At 41.9% G+C, this 19,471-nt stretch overlaps 1 protein-coding gene across 1 annotated transcript in view; it reads right to left on the bottom strand.

The window, feature by feature from the left end:
- Nucleotides 1-19,471, bottom strand: part of ERGIC1 (endoplasmic reticulum-golgi intermediate compartment (ERGIC) 1) — an 87,743-nt gene that overhangs the window by 22,802 nt on the left and 45,470 nt on the right. Inside the window, exons 2-3 of the mRNA XM_010002077.1 lie at nt 12,577-12,638; nt 4,922-4,994 (exon numbers count right to left, since the gene is read on the bottom strand). Coding sequence (XP_010000379.1) covers nt 4,922-4,994; nt 12,577-12,638 — 135 coding nt within the window. The remainder of the gene's footprint in view (nt 1-4,921; nt 4,995-12,576; nt 12,639-19,471) is intronic.

The raw sequence follows: 19,471 nt of genomic DNA, 5'->3' as shown, positions 1-19,471 counted from the left end.
TATGCAAATGAATCCAGTGTGATCAAGCAACTTTAGTCTCAGAAGCTCCTGGTGTTTTGTTTCCTCTCACATTTGGGGTATCTGACAGCCTGCATGAACAGGCAAATTGTCCTGCACATGATGTGACCCCAGCACACAAGCTGGGGTATGTGATATTCACAGATAGGCCAATGTGTTTTTCATAAAGATTTAAAGCAAGCAGGTGTCCCCCCAGGAATGATCTGGTCACCTTAAATAAACAAATTATTTGGGCATTGCTCATAATTTATGCTTTTATGCAAAGGCAGTATTTTTATTACAGATGCTCTGCTTAAGGAATTAATGGCCTTGCAAGGGGGCACAGTCTTCCAAGTGGCAAACTTGTCACTTCAGACTGTTACTACAATAAAAAAAACAACCAAACACTGCCAAGAGCAGACTGTTGCCTTCTATAGTGTGCTGTGGCAGATGAATTACTGTGGAGCAGCTACATTCATACCACAAATACCACATTCATGCCCTCCTACCCCTTCCCCGGTTGCCAATACAAGGCAGACTAGGTCAGTTAATTACATCTTGCCTCCTTAATGATGGAATACTTGGAAAACTCTCATTGATCCTACAAACATAATTCATGACCTAATTACAGTGATAAACCAGCAAGATTATCATCTTGCCAGCTATTAACTTCTAGCACTGATCTGAGTTAATTAGAAAAGAGATAGGTGATGTAGACATTCTTGATTTGCAACATAACAGCTGAATGAATGAGGAAGGCTGCTAAAGTTATGCCCAGCAATGTCTAGCCCTCAATCTACCCTCAACTCTGAACCTACTACTGATCCTGCCCAGGAAATACCAGATAACACTTCAGCTTCATTTCTTCATCCATTGGTGTAATTTGCTCAGTGGGACAACCATGTTACACACTGTTAGCTTTGCAGAGGTTCAGATGTGAAGCACTGACCTCCTTTTCTTTATCTGTCTTTTACAGAACTGAGAAAGTTAGTCTATGTTCTTGTTTTGGACTAAATCTTCAGTCACTCTTGTTCTGAACAGAAAAGAAAAATATAATCAAGAAGACCCTTGATTTCCAGAGTTAAATTCATCCTCCCCTTAACTGCAATGATGGGTTGTGGCTGAGCAAAGAAAGAAAAAAATCTTTCCTCACCAGCCCTTCACTGTGCTTTTCCTGAAAAGGATGCAGCCCCACCTAAAACCCAACCTTTGATTTCCTTCATAGCTACTCAGAGAACTGCCTGTTAGGGTCACGCAATAAAACCTAGAAGATGAGAAATGAGGACTTTTATACCCTTCTTGGGCCTGGTCTACAGAGGAAGCTGAGCAGCAGCAGCATAGGATGTGCCTTTACAGCACATTACCTTTGCCACACCAACTTCCCACACGTCTGCTGCAACGCACAGTATCTTAGTTCTGCTTTCGAACTGCAGGAAGCTCCCATGCACAGATGCAATCTTAGAGCTCATTAGAAATGCCCACATGAGTTATGACACAGCCACTGTGATGCACACTGTCTTCTCTACATAGGTAATCTGTTTGGTTTTAGCGCTATGACTGTTATCCTCAAGATGAGAGTGTGATTTCTTGGCCTTCTGCCATCCAGACAAGTCTTCAGCAGTTAAATGCTAAGACAATGGGCTACCTTCTGCCATCCAGACAAGTCTTCAGCAGTTGAGACTACAAATGCTAAGACAATGGGCTGGTCAAGGAAAAACAGCTTTGAAGTTGGGCAAGAGTGACCACACTGAGATGTCCAGTAAGACCAGGAATTTAAGTTGCTACAGTCACATGAATGTAGAAGAAAGCCCAACAGTGGGGAGAAGGTAGCACCGGTTCGTGCGGTGCGGAGCAGACCTTATTTTCTCATGTTACAGCATGAGTTCAACAAACCACACTGACCTCTCACTTGGATGCAGATACCAAAGAAACCTCCTGTTGGTGAGCCTTGAGACAGTTAATTCTGTGGGTACCACTGCTGCTGAGGTTGCTGCTGACTTGCCCTGAAGCAGGCTGTCAACTCGCACACCATGCACAATTACTCGACATAATAGGGCTCTGAGGTAAGCATGAGTCCACAGGAGCGAACCTGCTACATCTCTGACGTGAGGCAGCAGGCCAAGCACTCTCAATTTCACCTTGCCATCAAAAATGTGCAGCTATCCCCACGCAATCTGGCTTTTGTGAAGCACATGACTGCTTTACAGGAAGTATTACACAAGAGGAGAAAGACTGATGCAGTCTCGTAGCAAGAAAACTCACCCCCTGTAAGCGCACACTCCCGGTAATCATTCAGATCCTGGCTGAGACCAGGAAACTTCAAGCTGGGAGAGATACCTGTTGTAGCAGATTCTTAACACAAAAAAACAAACTTAAAAGCTTACAATAAAAGCTGATGGGAATCGAACAATTTGCAAAGAAGGAATTGTCAGTATCTTCAGAAGTATTTGATTTATAGGCAAAGAAAGCTCAAAATCTTTTGAGATTTTATCTCCCCTGTTATTTGCTACCACCCAGTTTAAATGGTAGCACAGAGTTTTGACATCATTCGATCCAGACTATGTAGAGCTCCAACCACATTCCCAATGAAGAGACCATACTACCTCACAGCACTCTGCCAGTAATGCACACTTGAAAGGGAAGCACAGGAGGTCAGAAACATCTTTGAACACCTTTATGGTACCAGGTTTCCCAGCAGAAAAAGAAATGAGTAGGAAATGGAAAAAGTGTACTTCTACTTCAGAAGTTGCTGAACTTGGAAGCACTTTGTTATGTGACTTTCTGAAGTATTTCTGCTGTTAGAGGGGGAGCCTAGTCACAAATCTGTTCCCAGCAGGAGAGGTTTTGATGATCTATAACTCATCAGAAGGAGGCTTGCATATTCTGAGAGCCATTGTGGTGGATGGGCCACAACAAATCAGATCCCTACATTTATTTTTCTCAGTCTCTTCCATGACATCCTCTTCCAAAATTTTACTATTTTATTGCTTACAAACACATCTTCCCTACGCAGTTCCTGCTGAGAAAGGCAGTTTACAATCTCACTGAGGTTTTAATGAGGAACTTGTCAGTTGAACATGCAGGAACTTACAGCACTTCCAATATCTTTGTGGAAAATACATCATTTTGTTAAAAAAAAATCATGAAGAGGCCTCAAAGAATCATAAAATTTTGCTATTCAGAAAGAAATCTCTAGTCAGAAAACTACCACTACATAAAGGCTTGTGCACTCAAATAATTGGATCAAAATTATTTGAGTATTACTAATTTCTCCAGCAAAGCATTAAATAAAAGAAAAAAAACAACAAAGAAAACTAGATGAGAGAACGAGATCTAATAGGAGCAAAACAAAAAGTACCATTTTACTTGCAGTAATTTGTCTAGCTTTTCTCTTTTAAACCAAGAAAACTCTGCTCTTGAGAGAAGCTGGTTGATAAGGTGACCCTCCTTTGCAAGCAAATGCACAGAACTGAATTCAAAGAAATGGTGAATAAGAAACCTAAGATACCATCTCTGAAATAAATGTGCAATGGGCATAAAAATTAGCTACAGCTAAATTATACTACTCTTTTAAGGTTAAACATTACTTAAGGTTAAACTTATTATTGAAATTATACTCTTGAGCCAAGTCAGAGCTGCACAAAACCAATGAAAAAGCCTCATTGTTACCAGAAGCCATGCAAGGCATGGTCAATCTAAAGACAACACACAAACACAAGGCATTTCAGAGCTTTTTTGCTCAGCAGTGACACGTGATGGTCCAGATAGCAACAGGTAAGTCTGACAGAAGTTCCACCCTTCCTAACTATCCAGGAACTGTGCATCACAGTCTAGTGAGCTCACTGCCACATCACCAGGATGATGGAGAATGTTTCCTAGATCCCAAAACAAAGGTAGTTGTGTTACAATTATTACGAAAAGCTTAACTCAAGACAGGAGGGGTGTAAGAACAAGGAAAAAAAATATCGGATTAACTAAAATACTTGTTCTATGAGAAATTTTTAGAAGTGGAAATTATCTCCATTTTGCTCAAAGCAAAGTGGCAAAGAGGTTAGCTGGGACAACTCATCTTCAGGCATAAAACCTGTGAAATAAGTTTCTAAATACAGCTCAAGAGGCAAAAAGAAAGAAAATAAAACTTATGTTTGAGTAAAGCTATCTACATGTATCAGAGATTCAGCTCTGACATTAAAGATAGTATTAACAGTAAACTAATAATAATTTGTATTTTATGCAACTGATTTTCCCAGAAAGCATCTCCAAAAGCACCCAGTGGAGACTGGCAAAATGTGATGCCCATTTTATCCACAGGGAAGTCAGGGGAAAAAGAAATGTCAGAGATCCCACCATGTCTGTAGTGGGACCCCACAGCCACAGAGCACAGACCAAGTGAATTCAACTGGGAGGCATCACACATTTAAACATATGGTATCACTGATGAAAAATACACTGTTTTTTGAAAATCACCTTGAATCAAACAAGTACAGAGGAAAGGGGAAGAGGGGAAGCAAATTTCAAATGAGGAAAGGGAATCTACAGCCTGAGGAAGAGGGAATCTGGAACTATCATTCACATCACACCTGATCACAAGAGAACGGAAAAGGGTCAGAAGCTTTTGATGTGATCTGTGGTCACATGAAAAATATCCACCGTGCTCAACAGAGAAATATATAGGAGCAAGCAGGTCTGAAACTATTTTATCTCTCTGAAGTATTTTAGAACCAAGTTTGCCTGGCATACTTTAAGAAGTTAAAAAGCTGAATGAATGACTGAATTTGGACTCAACTAAAAGGAATCTAAAAACCATTAGACAACCAACTAACCTACTGAAACTACAGGCACATTTTTCCAAGATAACAGTAACACTGTAAAGAAACATGTATGTACATACATTCAAACAAAGGAAAACATGATTTTTACTTACATTTCAGTGGCTATGAATCCGGTGAGCTCAGACAGGAAGAGAAACAGTATGAAGAGACAGCAGCAGACAGAGACTGGAAAAGAGGCAAGGAGAGGAAAAGGTTAGTATCACATCTCTAACAAACTGTTTTCACACAGGCATATTGTTTCCCCCATGGATATGCCACCCAGACACATTAGAGAACAAACACTTCTTAGAGACAGTGACCCAGACAGGGCCATCAGAGCAGTGACTTCAATTGCATGCCAATACCCAACACCCTGCTGGGTTTCCTCATTCTTGGGCCATTTCTTCCACCATGATTTCTAACTCCCTACGGCTCCAGCATTCTCCACTTCCAGCACACACCTTAGTCTGCCAGCTCTCCCTCCTTCTTGACAAAGCTGCTTGACAATAGGACTTCTCTGGAGTGCCAAATGTAGTTTTATTACTACTTAAACCTCCATAAAGAAAGAAGAATCAGCATCTCCTTGCTTCAAAAGCACAATTAGCTACATGGTGTTTTGTGGATTAGAATCCATTCTTATTCTTTGTCAAGTTCTAAAGCTTCGTCTAAGACATCTCACAGTCTGCACTACCCACTAGATAGAGCTGGTACAGCAGAGAAATGTTGATAACAAGCTAGTCTAGCCAATGCCTGATACACCTCTCATTTCTCCATTTGCTGATATATTCACTATTCAGAGAAGGAAAATTCCCAGTGAAGGAACTGCAAAGTACCTGGACAACAAGTCTCATGTCTTTTCTAAGAATGTTAGAGTTAGAAGGAGGGAACCTAAAGTAACTGGCATATTACTAGTTACTCTTCATCAGGAAACTATTCAAAACATTGTACAGTTGACATTCACACAGCAGTGACAGAGTCACTAACCCACGCAGGAGGGGCTGGAAGGAAGGACAGCTGTAAATCCTATTGAGTAGGGGTGACTGGAGTAGACAAGGACATAATCACTCAAGAAGACAAGGTTGCAATGCATATTTGTACTAAATAAAACACCCAAGTTCACCATGAATCACTATATGAAAGAGTAAACCAGGAAATGGCACCCTATGCCAGGGCTGTAACAACAGGAGTACAGTCTGGCTCACCCTCAAACCCAGCAGAGTTACAATGACCAAGCACTCTTTGGAAATGACCACTTTACCATAGTCACTAATTAGGATTGAGAAATACACAACAAAAACCCTGTTCCTCAACTTTATTCCACATGACCTATAGAACCTTAATACCCATTCCTTTGGGAAGCTCAAGGAAGAACTGGTGGGGAGGCAATTCTGTCATACAATTGTGCTTGTCCAAACTCCCTCAGTAGAGAATACAAGAGGCAAGGGAAGGAAAGAGTAGGTGCTTAAGCCAAATACTGAAACAGACCCTCAAGTGACCTAAAGCCTTGTCCCTCAGTCTTCAGATGAGTCAGTTGGTAGTTCTGAGTAAAGAGAAACGTGTTGCTTCCACTTTCTCACCAGAGTAATTTCAAGGTTGGATTCATTTACTGACCCTCTGAGAAGTGCAAAGGATCACAAGAGATGCCAAAAAATCCATTAGCTAGGATGAAGGAAGAGAAAAAAAGGGAAAAACATAGGCAAAGACCAGTAGAAAAATGGAAAGCAAGTGGAGATATTAATTTCTAAAGAGAAACTTCAGATGGACACACATTTGCTTCCAAGTCTTGGCTGTCAAGACACAGAAGAACAACCCTGCTGTAACCCAGCTGAGCCACTGGCACAGAGCACCACGCAGCGTGGGGGAGGAGAAAAGTCTACTCAAAGCACAGCAGCAAATTCTTATGAGAACATACACACCTACGTAAGAGCACCAAAAAAGCATCCTGGGCATAAGAATAGTTGATCCAGTGTTTCTTACTGCTAAATATGAACAGCAGAGACACAAGATGTCTGATTTTTGGCAGTATGCAAGGGAGAGCATTTGACAGAGACAACCCTTTCTCCTTTAATTGCTTCCCATATTACTCTCTGCTTGTTATCATCCTGTAAAGGCTTTCCACAGTATCAAGTAGACCTCTGTTCTCCAGCACATCTATGCAAGTCTGGTACTACTAACTGTAAATCCTCTCCCACAAATTTATCTTTCTTTCATTTTTTTAAACTTTCTTCTCTGCCATTTACATCATCAAATGATCTCTCCTTTCTCAGTATACAAAGTATTTACTCCCTTGAATTCCATCTTCCAATTCAGCTCTTGCAGTGAAGGCTTGTGACAATGCTTACCAAAGACAGTACAGTAAAATTCCACTAACCTATATCTAAAAAATGCTGCAAGAATGCCCTGAAACACATGGCACAGACCGACTTCCAAAGCTCCTCAATGCTTTTGCTGACCTTCAAACTGCACAGTCAGTTTTCAACCTGTGAAAGAGATTACTGACGGTGGACATGAGAGGATTATATAAAATCATGAGCAGCCTGAAGGAGATAAATGGAGCACAAGCACTCAGTGTTTCTTCCAGCATGGGAATGGGAGGGAAAGGGGAAGTTAAAAACAAGACAAGGTTTTTGTTTACACAAAACCTAACTGAATTCCGAAAATTCTTTACTATGGATATTTGGGATTTAAAACAAAAAAGTCTGTAAGGTTACAAAAAGGAATGAGACGTGCCCCTCAGAGGAAATCCATTGAGGACTAAATAAAAAGGAACCATCCCTAGCTCATGATGCTCAGAACTGCCAACTGACTGAAGCCTGGTGACGTGTTTAACCTGCCTTATGCTCTTTCTCAGGCATCTGCTGCTCACCACTCCTGGCAAGAGGACACTAGGCTACATGGCCACTTGCACTGACGAGCATGGCCACTCCTGTGTTAAACGTTTCTTGAACACACACATTTTCAGTGCAGGGTCTTTGGCATGAGACTTATGTGAAAGTCTTATGTGTTAAACTGTCTATTGAGCCAACATTTTTTCAGACACAGAACACTAGCTTCTCTCCTAAGCGTGGAGCTGCAGGCAGGTATAATATTCCCAGCATAAGAATTCACATACATGGTGCTCCAGATACTTATTTCACAGTGAAGGCCTTTACTTGTGTCCATGCAAATGTGCAGCTCCTGCCACCCACATTTGACAACTGTATGATATTTGGAAAAGTAGATTAAAGGCTAGGATCAGACAGAATAAAACAAGTAATGCATAAAGCTTCAGCTTAACTGCAAGAGCACTGCAATGTTCCCACAGAGCTGGAAGGACCACCTAAGACAGGTTTCTTAAAACTCTTAATATGGGAACACGATCAATATACCAAAGGTTGCTGCTCTTAAGACACACTGCAACACAGCAATCAGTAATCCCAAAAGGACAGGAAATTGTCCCTAACTTTTTTTTCCCGACACTGCCTTCAACAACCCAATCTTTTAGTACACATCCTTTCTGATATCTATGTACATTTCAGATTCTTCGTTCCCACTCCACAAGAAAGAAAAGAAATACAAAGTGTTTAACACATCACACAGACTGAGAATGTGTATCCATGTCTATATTAAGGCATAAAATTAATAGAATTTATTGTTCAATGGAGCAAACTGCTATGAAGTGCAAGGAATGGGTCTCGTTACAGATGCCATGTGAATCATAACTTTGATATTTCCTGATGTGTATTTAAAACTCCAGCCTCCAAACAGCATAGAGTATTTCTGGAAAACATTACCATGTGCGCATACAACATGTGCGTGCAAACTATGCATCCACACTGACTGTTAAATAGCAGGATTGCTACAGCAGCTGTCTGAGTTGCAGGCCCCTCTTTCAAGAAGTCAGAGTACTCTTGTCCAGCCAGATGCCAACTGTCAGCCAGCTCGGACATGTGCTGTGGCTGCCTACATATCCAAACATGGCTAAGCTTTCAGCACATGAGTCAGGTCTGTTAGAATGGCCATGTGCTGGCATCAGACACACTGCACAGGGGTGGGAAGGTCTGCAAAGACTGGCACAAGCAAGTGGAGAATGGAGGAGGGACAACAATGGTTTGATGATGATACTGAGCTGTGTGGAGTAGTTGACGCCCTAGAGGGAAGAGATGCCATAACCTTAACAGGCTAAAGAAGTGGGTTAATACCAATCTCATGAAGTTCAACAAGGCCAAGTGCAAGGTCCTGCATCTGGCTTGGTGCAATCCCAGGCACAAATACAGGCTTAGGGGAGAATGGCTGGAGAGCCGTCCTGAGGAAAAGGACTTGGAGGTGGTTGTAGATGAGAAGCTCGACATGAGCCACCAGTGTGCTCTGGAGCCCAGAAAGCCAATTGTGTTCTGGGCTGCATTAAAAGAAGTGTGGCCAGCAGGGCCAGGGAGGGGATTCTGCCCCTCTACTCTGCTCTGGTGACGCTATGAAGACTGGCTGAGGGAGTTGGGGCTATTCAGCCTGGAGAAGAGAAGGCTCCAGGGAGACCTGATAACACCTTCTGGTAACTGAAGGGCCTGCAGAAAAGCTGGGGAGTGGCTTTGCACCAGCGAGGGCAGTGGTAGAACAAGGGGTAATGGTTTTAAACTGAAAGAGGGGAGATTTAGGTTGGGCATCAGAAGAAACTCTTCATGATTGGGGTAGTAAGGCACTTGAATATGTTGCCTAGGGAGGCTGCTGATGTCCCCTCCCTGGTGGTGTTCAAGGTCAGGTTGGATGAGGCTTGCACAGCCTGGTCTGGTGGGAGGTGTCTCTGCTCATAGCAGGGAGGTTGCACCCTGATGATCTTTAAGGTCCCTTCCAACCTTAACCATTCTATAATTCTGTGATTCTACAGCATGATGGCTGAGTGGCACAGGGATTGCAACGCTGCCTGAAATAAGAGATTTTTATTGAGAAAAAGCAAAGGGGTAACTTCTGCACACTTTTCAGGGAAGTCCAAATCAGTGGGTATGTTGTTCTATACAAACCTCACTCCAGTAAATTGTAGTGGACTGCCCTTGGTTCCTTAATTCCTAGTAATTTTTAGTAGCTGGAAGGGTCGCTACGCAGATCTGAAATAACTCACCACGTTCAGTGCAACTTTTGGAATTACAAAGCCACACGTAATAGAAAGCCTCGATAACCCTCCAGTTGGCTTCTGAACTTGCTTGCACTCGAGACTGTCTGCTCTTCACCAAAATAACCTCACAGTCTGCCTGAGCTGCTTCTTTCCTAGAGGAGTTAGCTGCTTTAGCCCTGGTAGTTAGAGCAGAACTGGTACTTTCCATATCTTTTCTTCTGTAATGTGATCTATGCTTTCTTCCCTAATAAATCCCTAGCTTTAAAATACTATTAAAAAAAAAAGAAAAAAAAAAAGGACTTTTTACAATCCAAAAGCAACTGTCGGAATCCTGAGGTAAATCCATTCTTATTCCAGAAAATCTTCAGCACCGGAAGTGATAATGAACTAAAGTTTCAGCAGAAATTGTATGGGAAGTGCCTAAATTAAGTCAGCTACAATGGGATGTTTTATGTCTGCTCTGTAAAACTTGGAAGACTTAGAGAAAGCTGAAGTGTAGTTGCAGCCGTATTAGCTTTACATATTGACTAGACCCTAAAAGACTTTTTGAAAGGCAGAGCCTTCCCTTGCCCTCAAATCCCCAAGGTTAGAACAAGCTGACTTCCCTTAAGCATTTATCACAAAATCATGCAACCTTCCCAGGCTTCAAACTGGCATGGCAATGGGCTGGCACCATTCACGGCCTCCTACAACATGTAAGATTACTGGCTTTCAATTTACAAGTCACAAGCTTAGTCAACCAGAAAGCCCATTAGGAAAGCTGCACACAAGATCCTCACATGCAAAGCTACCAGTTTGTTGGCTTATATCAGCCTGTCTAAAAACACTCTGACAAAAGAAGGAGAACGAGTTAAAGAAGAAAATCAAAGCCTGAGAAGCTGCAAATAGCAATAGAAAGAAATAACTCAGCTAATAATTTTAAGTAAGAGTCACAGCCTTCAAGCCTTCCCACAACAGACTTATCACTTGAGCTGTTTGCTGCAAATCAGAAAGCCTAACACTGGCTAAGCTTTGATGTGTTTTTTTTGTTTCTAAAACATACTCTTTTGCAGGTGATTCATAACAAGACAAATTTTCAAAGAGAGTCCAGTTACAGTGTGGGAACTCTTAGTTTCCAAAACAGAAGGGAAAGCAGGATCACAAAAAAGTTCAAAGTGTTCTTCAAAACACTCAATCTCATAAGCCTCTAAATTAGCAAACAGTTTTAATCAAGCCCTTTGTTCAGAGTTTCAGCAAACCTGAAAGGGAGTCAGCATACAAGTAATTCAGCCGTCAGAACGCAGACAACTAGGACTTTCTGAAAGTAAATATTTAGAGTAATGTGCTATCTTCACAGAAGCACAGAATAGTTGAGGCTGGCAGGGACTTCTGGAGATCACCTCATCCACCTCCTCTGCTCAAAACATGGTCAGCTAAAGCAAGTTGTTTAGGGCCAGGTCTAGTTGTTTTGAGTACCTCCAAGGATGGAGATGCCACACCATCCTGGGCAATCTGTACCAGTCTTCGACCATTCTCCCAGTATGGAGTAACGGGGTTCTTTAGCTCAACAAAGTCTTTCCTCTGTGTCCATTGATTCACTGTTACTGACTCAGTTCTATTTGATGCCTGCTGTCACCAAGGGATATGACATCACTCACGTCAGCAATGACATAGAAGGCTACTGACCCATCTACAAGAATGGATGAATGGAGCACAGCTACATGATCAAAGGAAGTCAGTGTTCAATGGAACAGGAAAGCTGCATTAGGGCCTCTAATTACAGGCCTGGCAAGATCAACCTGATCAATGTTTACCACTCTGCACAGTTCACTCATTGCACATAACTGTGTGAAATTGCATTACTCAGCCTACAGCCTCCCTCAGGAGGAGGAAGGAAGGAAAAGGGGCCCAAGGTAAGAGATTTGTTATCAGTCAGAGTCTCTATATTGATACACAGGAGTGAGAGTGGATCGCTATCGCTGTTTTCTGACCAAGTAATTTTTCTTCTTCAAAAACATGACAAAAAACCCCAACAAAAGCAGATCTCTGCTCATTAGTCCCACCTACACCATCAGATGAATCCGTTGAGGAGACTGAGAGAGAAATAAGTGTTTCCCAAATCATCTTCACTGCGGCCCTTGGCATATTGCCACCCACGCTGCTCCTCACTGATCCACAATGCATGGATTCTCTCTTTGCAGTAGCTTGGTTCCTCAAGTCTCCTCAGCAAGCCAAATGCCTGGGTGCATTAACTGTGAATGCAACCCTTACCAAGTGTTTCCACACTGACTGAGGAGATGCCTACCAGAGAGAGGTGAAAAAAAAAAATTGCACTGATCTCATTCCCCCCAACAGTGTTTGGAGTAGACTCACAGCTTCTGTTCATGGGAAGACACTAGCAAAAAGCTCTCTAGCTCCTTCAGTAGCTAGCTGGGTGGGTATTTCAGCACTAACTTTTAGGAGGTCCCTTTCATGACAATATATCTTAATTACTTTTTGTTGCTGAGATTCTGAATTGATGCAAACTACTCCATTGTTTATCATGACCTGACAGATCGGGCAAAATGAGCTGTCTCAGCAACGAAGGATACCCTTTCCAGTGTTTAATATCCCTTTAAAATATTCCCTTTAGACAGAGAAGCCAACAGATCTTTAATTTTAGACCAGGGGTATACAAGGAGATCAAAAGGAAGTGTTACTTACTAATAGCCCCTGTGTAGGTTGGCTGTGTAAGGTCTTTTGGCACCTTCCTGTAGATGTCAAACCTGAAAGAGGAAAAGCAACAGCCATAAAACAGGTGGAACATTTCAATACATTTCATGTCCCCACAGGGATGAATGACGCTGAAATTTTTCCATTCAGCTTTCCAACAACATTTTTTCAGTTCACAGAAGGGTATGAGAAGGAAAAACAAAACAAAACAAAAAAATTTTTTCTTTCGTACAATTATGTAACTGCACTCCTTCTTGGCTCCAATTTCCAAAGCACTCCCCTCCACCTCCCTGTCATGGATCTGTGCAATCTGAACTGTGAGAGATGCCAGGGAAGAAGTCATGCTGGACAAGTTTACAGACCACCATAAAAGGAAAAGGATAATGTACAGACTCTTAAATAAAGAGGCCTGGCAAAAAGAAAAAAAGAGACACAACCTATACTGGCCCTTGTAGTTTGCATCCTGAGATAGCCAGAAATCAACAAGACCAAAGTCAGAAATCAAGGTGCTGAGACAAGAAACCTACCTTTGGACACTAGATACACAAGAGAAGTTTACCCCAGAAGTTTGCTACTCCCCCAGCAAAATCTAGTTTAATATTAGACTGTTGATTTGATTCAGTCACATCTTTTAATATCCATATGGCTCAGCTTTGCTATTTTAAACTCTCCATGATTAAACTTTCACTGCCCTTATGATGTTAGCTGTATTATTTCCTACAACCTTGTGTTCTTACACGTCCAGCCACGGTGCAGCTCTGACATCAATTTTTCCACCACTCAATAAAAAGTAATTAATGTATTAAAAACACATACACACCCAAAAGAAGGAAGTGTCTGCTTCTCCCCTAAAATCGGTTTATTTTGGATATACTACGAGTGGGTGAGATTTGATGCTTTTTCCAACCCTGGAGAGGCACCAGCTCCCAAACTCCTAACCTATATTACACCAAGATGAAACAGCCCCATTATTCAGTAATTCCTACTACACTGAATATTAGACCGAAAGTTTAAAAACTACACGGACTTTATTTTCTTCACTCTTCATCTTTTGAGATCACTTACAACTTGGAGGCACTCTGGGTGAACAAAGTGTTTGCCTTGTGTGAGATTAGAGGGACATTGCTGCTGTGTTTCATTCAGGAGTTGAAGCTGGAGGAAGGAAGGGTAAGAAAGGGGAGTGCGTATAAAGGTAGTTCACATCCCCCCCCTTGGATATACTACGAGTGGGTGAGATTTGATGCTTTTTCCAACCCTGGAGAGGCACCAGCTCCCAAACTCCTAACCTATATTACACCAAGATGAAACAGCCCCATTATTCAGTAATTCCTACTACACTGAATATTAGACCGAAAGTTTAAAAACTACACGGACTTTATTTTCTTCACTCTTCATCTTTTGAGATCACTTACAACTTGGAGGCACTCTGGGTGAACAAAGTGTTTGCCTTGTGTGAGATTAGAGGGACATTGCTGCTGTGTTTCATTCAGGAGTTGAAGCTGGAGGAAGGAAGGGTAAGAAAGGGAAGGGGAGTGCGTATAAAGGTAGTTCACCTACCCAGCCCAACCCCTGAACATGCTACGTAACCACTTAAACACTCCAACAACCCACTGTGATGCACTGAACAGAGCACACTGCACAGGATACGCATCAAAGTGTTTTCATGACTCTATTCACTGCCGTCTCCTAAATAGATTAGTAATATTCTTGAAGCAAACTGTCCATTTATGGCTTTCAGCTGCTCTGAGAACATCTGGAAAGTGCTGTTTACATTCTTTCCACATACACCAGAGCAACAGCAGCAGCGGATGGCAAAGCAACCCGGAGCAGCTGATGACATCATGGTCTCCCAGGCAGAGGAAGTTGCTGATGGCTCCTGCTCACAGCCCATCAAATGCTGGAAGCCTCACAATAAGAGATCAACAAGGCTAAAAAAGCTGAGAGAGAGAGAAAAAGAGAGAGCACATGAACACACAAGAGCTGCTGAGTGAATGAACAACTGGAAATAGCTCCATGCTGGATTCAGTAAAAACAGCAGCATGAGGATACTATAAAAGAAAGTCTGATCTTACAATGAGAAATATTTACTAGTATTAAATGATGACCCATCACAAGATTTAACAAATTAAAAATCTAACTTTTAAAATAACTCAGTGGAAAGCTGATGTCATGGCAGGGTTCTGTCGTCTCAGACTGCCATTTAAATCACAAAAGTAACTCCCAAACCCCACAAATTAAGTTTTACATGCTGTAAGCAAGCTAGGATTAGACAAGGATGCTACAGAAAGTGATCAATAGCTCCCAGACACATTTACCACTTGGCTTTGAGTGCTTAAAATGCAGCCCACCCTCTCTATGCTATTCTGCTTCCCATGTCTTCTACCTCAATGATACATCCCCTCTCTCTTCTACTACCATGACACACATCTAAAAAGGGCTTCAAGCAAGACTCTGGATCAGATTTGCCTGGCGTTTTGAGAACTTCTGGGTCTATACTTAAGAGGTTCAAGCCTCCCTGCAAGCACAGTACAGCACATTCACACCAATTGTCACATGAGGCCCTTAAAGCACTTGATGGGTCACTTAATGTATGAGCACAGTGAGCATACACAGCTTGCTTTGCATAGAACATCAGGCAAACAGCAGCCCAGCCTTGAACTTGCAGTTTAGAGGTACAACCAAGTGGATTACAGAACAATCTAGGAGAACTGCAAAAAGCTTTATGGCTTTGTTTTGTAATACTAACATATTTTTAAATAAGGACAGTCACTAAGGAATAACACAGAACCCAGAGTGGACAACACATGCAAAAGAGGCAAGGAGGACAGGCTGCATGGTAGGGAGGAAGGAGGAAAACTTGGTTGAGACTTTATGGATTAACTCAGAAGTTTGCAGGATGACATCCAGAACCTGACTCAAGCAGCAGAAGGGAAGGCAAGCAGGGGAGGTGTATTTAAGCTTGCAGAGGGATGCTGAAATGATAAAAACAACTCACAGCAAGGGAATTGAAAGAGACAGATTTGGAATAAGAGACGAACACTGTTGGCTAGCTTTTCCTCACTGACACATGATACCAGTAAGTCAAAAAGACTACCAAACCAAAACAAAAAGGACTGTGCATGTATCCTGGGAGAACATTCATCTGCTTGAAAATATATGCTCAAAGGACAAATATTCTTGAGGGTACCAGGCATCTTCCCATAAAGCATCTGATACTGTCCATAGCTTGAGAAAGTACAATTTATTTATCATCATCCAGGATGATGAAAACTTTAGCTGGGGTTAGGCATTCAGAGAAAGAGACAAGTTGGAAGCCCAAAAGCAAGACATCAGACTTTGAAGAGAATGGTGGAGATGCTAGCATGCCCAGGGAACAGAGCTACCTTCTTAACTCTGATTTAAACTCTGAGTTAGAAGATTAAAATTGCAGAAGTTTTAATGACAGCTTAAAAAGTTGTTTGTAAGACACAAGAGAGATGAGATCCTAGTAGTAAGTAGAGGATGGAACCCCAAAGAAGGCCTTATTAATAACATATAATTCTAGTAAATAAGTAAATCAAGTAAACTCAAACAAATCTGTGAAGTTTACAAGAATTACTGTAACAGGAGATCCTAAACCCCAAGAAATCAGAGATCTGTAAAAGCACTAGCTCCTATCAGACCTAAGGGTTAAAAATCTGATTAACTTCTAGACTTCACTAGACAAACTCCTCTAATTTTGCCACCGGCTTCTTGCCTAGTCACAGAGCTCAAAGCAATTTCAGGGGAGCACTTACACTGTCCTGGGAAAAGAAAAGAATGAGGATTAGATGCCAAAGAAGATTTATAATGTATGAGGGAGGAGGCCATAGAGTTGTATGCATGGTAAAGGGGAACAGGTTTTACTTGCCCTCAGGTCAGATGTTCCTGCAAGAACCTGCAGCAAAAATTACAGTAAACCATCAGGTTCCTGAGGCATTGGTCACTTGGAACAGTATTTGTACCCTGGGAACACAGAGTAACCCCATGCTCTTTATATTGCAAAAGCTGCCTTACAGATTTCTGATACTGGCATATTCAAAGCAGTGGAAGATATTAGTAATGCTGGAGGAAGACTGGATGTTCAGAAAGGTTGTACCAGGCAGCTCAAAACACAGTGAGACACACTGCACTGTGAACATCCATTGATGGTCTTGTATCCAAAATGACTGTGAGACACCACGATGCAGATTCACAGCCTCACAGTCACTGCTCCATGCACTCCTTGGACCCACAGTGCTGTGCACAGGGTACCCCACTCCCACGCAGGGACACGTCCCCTCACACTTACAAAGCAAACACAGGGACAGTTTCCACAGGAAAACCAGCAGGAGATTTGTATGGAGCTTTTGGCAACTTTATTCCTCTGCTCAGAATGGCGAGACTTCTAAGGCCAAGTCGTATCTTCGAGTCAATCAACTGACCAAGCTGAAGGGTAGAAACAACAAACTTTTTACTAGGAAAGCTCTTTCTCCAGATCATATGTATCCTCATACAGCAAGCACTGGAGCTTGCAATACCAGAACACCAAGGCTAAACATAGAACTAGGCTGTCATCAGTATAAAAAAGGAATTTCCTGACGCCTCTAGTCTATCTATTGTCTTCTCTTTCAATGAACAGGATAGTTACAAAGAAAGGGGAAAAAAAGAGCTGTTTGGCAGTGTCAGAGTTTCGCAGGAACCAACATTCATAACTAACATGAGGGAATGCTACAATCCTTTTTTTTTTTCGATCCAATGCTGAAATAATATAACTAAAAACTTTCTCACCTCACTGATGGGAATGTCCACAAGCTGGCAAAACAACATTGTAAAGAAGAGCAGTACAAGGTTCTTTGATTAATAGGTTCAAACAAAGAATTCACAGACCTTAGCATGATTAAGCCAGGCAGAACTCCAGCTGTCTGGTGGACAGGGGTGCAGCAGCCCTCTCAGAAACACAGAAATTGTATGTCTGGTCTCATGTTATTGCAGTTGCACAAGTAGACAGTGAGGCAAAATTGCAGATGGGTTGCACCTCAATGGAGTTGAAGGATGTCAGATTTCAAGTGCCAGTAAATATAAAAAGGACTTTGAAAGCTGTATCTAGATTACTATGGGCTGTTTTTTTTTTTTTTTTCTTCAGACAGAAAGACATGCTCTTTGTTTTCACTTTTCAAGTGCCAGTGAAAGCACCAAAGTGTTTAACAAGCCAGAGCAGACGCAGCAGAGCTCACCTGAATGGGACAGCCACAGTCATGTCCAGGGCAGGCTGTGCAGTGGCAATGGTAGATCAAACCCAACAGAATGAAGGAAGCTGACATCATAAGCCATGAGGTGATTCCTGACTTTCCTTTCAAATCTCTCTGATTGACAGTACAAGATAGATGACAGGGAAGGAAGAAGATGTCTACCCAAACACTGCAGGTTTTTCTTGAACAGATACTTCAAATGCCTGCCCTTCATATAGGGATGAGCTCACTCCCTCAGCAGGAGCTGCTAGGGGCCAGGCCTCCTGCCACAGTATACGTTAGGTATACCTGAACAGTTTCAAGTCTGGATCTGAAGTATTTCACGAAATGAAGTAATAAATAGATTATTTCACTGAAGATGACCACTTCCCCAAACAGAAAAAATACTCTCTGACATCTCTGGAGTCTAAAAAAGAGCTTCAATAAAATACTACAGTAACACCTCTGGAAGATGCTGTTAACTTTTTAATGAGCAAGAAGAAAAGAACACAAAGCAGTAAAAAACCCCAAAAACTTGTAAGTAGAACTAGCTAGAGGGTGGTTAAATTTGAATGCCTTGTGGCATGGAGAAACTCTGATACCTAAAGGAGTTCACATCAGAGGAGGAAGAACACTAATTCCTCCTTCAATTTACAGTATTTGTTGCAACCCTTCAGTGTGCCCACTTCTTCCTGGCACGTAAGAGGGATGAAGTAAAGGAACAGTGCACCGGCCATGTCACCTAGGGAGGACATTCAAAGCACAGCTTATAAACTTCCCTGTGCTACTGACTCACTGTGTGGAGTCACTGCAAAGGGACAGCAGATGCTTTCGCCCTGGCTGTGGAGCACTGAAACACAACTGGAGTGAGCAGCAGTGGGAAGTTTTCACACAACCCTCTGCAAGGCCTGTTTTACTGATTTAACTGAGGGGCAAGAGAAAGATTGTTTTGCAGCTCTTGGACTGTATTCTGGATTCCAGTTAATCAAGCAGCCAAGGAAAAGTGCAGCATATCCACATGTGGCACTTGGCCACAGAACAGAATTCAGGCACTGTAAGTCAGCAGCAAACAGATTATCCCTTTCCACTCCTCAGAGGATTGAGAAATTTAGCTTTAATGCTCACAGGCAGAGGGGAAAATGTTTTTTGTTCTTCAGGCAGAGTATGTTTTTCCCAGAAGAAATGAATATTTAAACATTAGTCCTCTTTTTGAAGCATACTGGCTCTATCAGAGCTACTTCTGCAGCACACAATCATTCATTACAGCAAATTGCATTTCTGATGTCAAAGATGATTAAAAAATAAAAATGAGCACCACAGCTGACATTCTACCTTTAGCAGAGCAACGGTGGTTTGAATACATCAAGTCATCTTGTTTTAGCTGCAAGGGTCCACGGTTGTGATTCACATAGAAGAATGTAGGTGTTGAAACAATGCTTGATTCTCCACCTCCTGTATTAACCAGCTTTTCTAAAGAAAAGACATCTATCTTTCAGCAGATACCACGTTTGAAGTTGAGATCACTAATTCCTGGTGACATTACTCACTCTCAAGTCTGATGCACAGTGAACAACTACCTTAATTTTATTACACAGCAGTAGCTTTGAGATTTCTTTGGAAAAAAAAAAAAAAAAAGACAGATGCTGCTGAAACAATTT

This window comes from Chaetura pelagica, unplaced genomic scaffold (genome assembly GCF_000747805.2).
Source record: "Chaetura pelagica isolate M959 unplaced genomic scaffold, ChaPel_1.0 scaffold356, whole genome shotgun sequence".
In the NCBI taxonomy this organism is placed as follows: domain Eukaryota; kingdom Metazoa; phylum Chordata; class Aves; order Apodiformes; family Apodidae; genus Chaetura; species Chaetura pelagica.
This window is presented reverse-complemented; position numbering and strand designations above follow the sequence as displayed.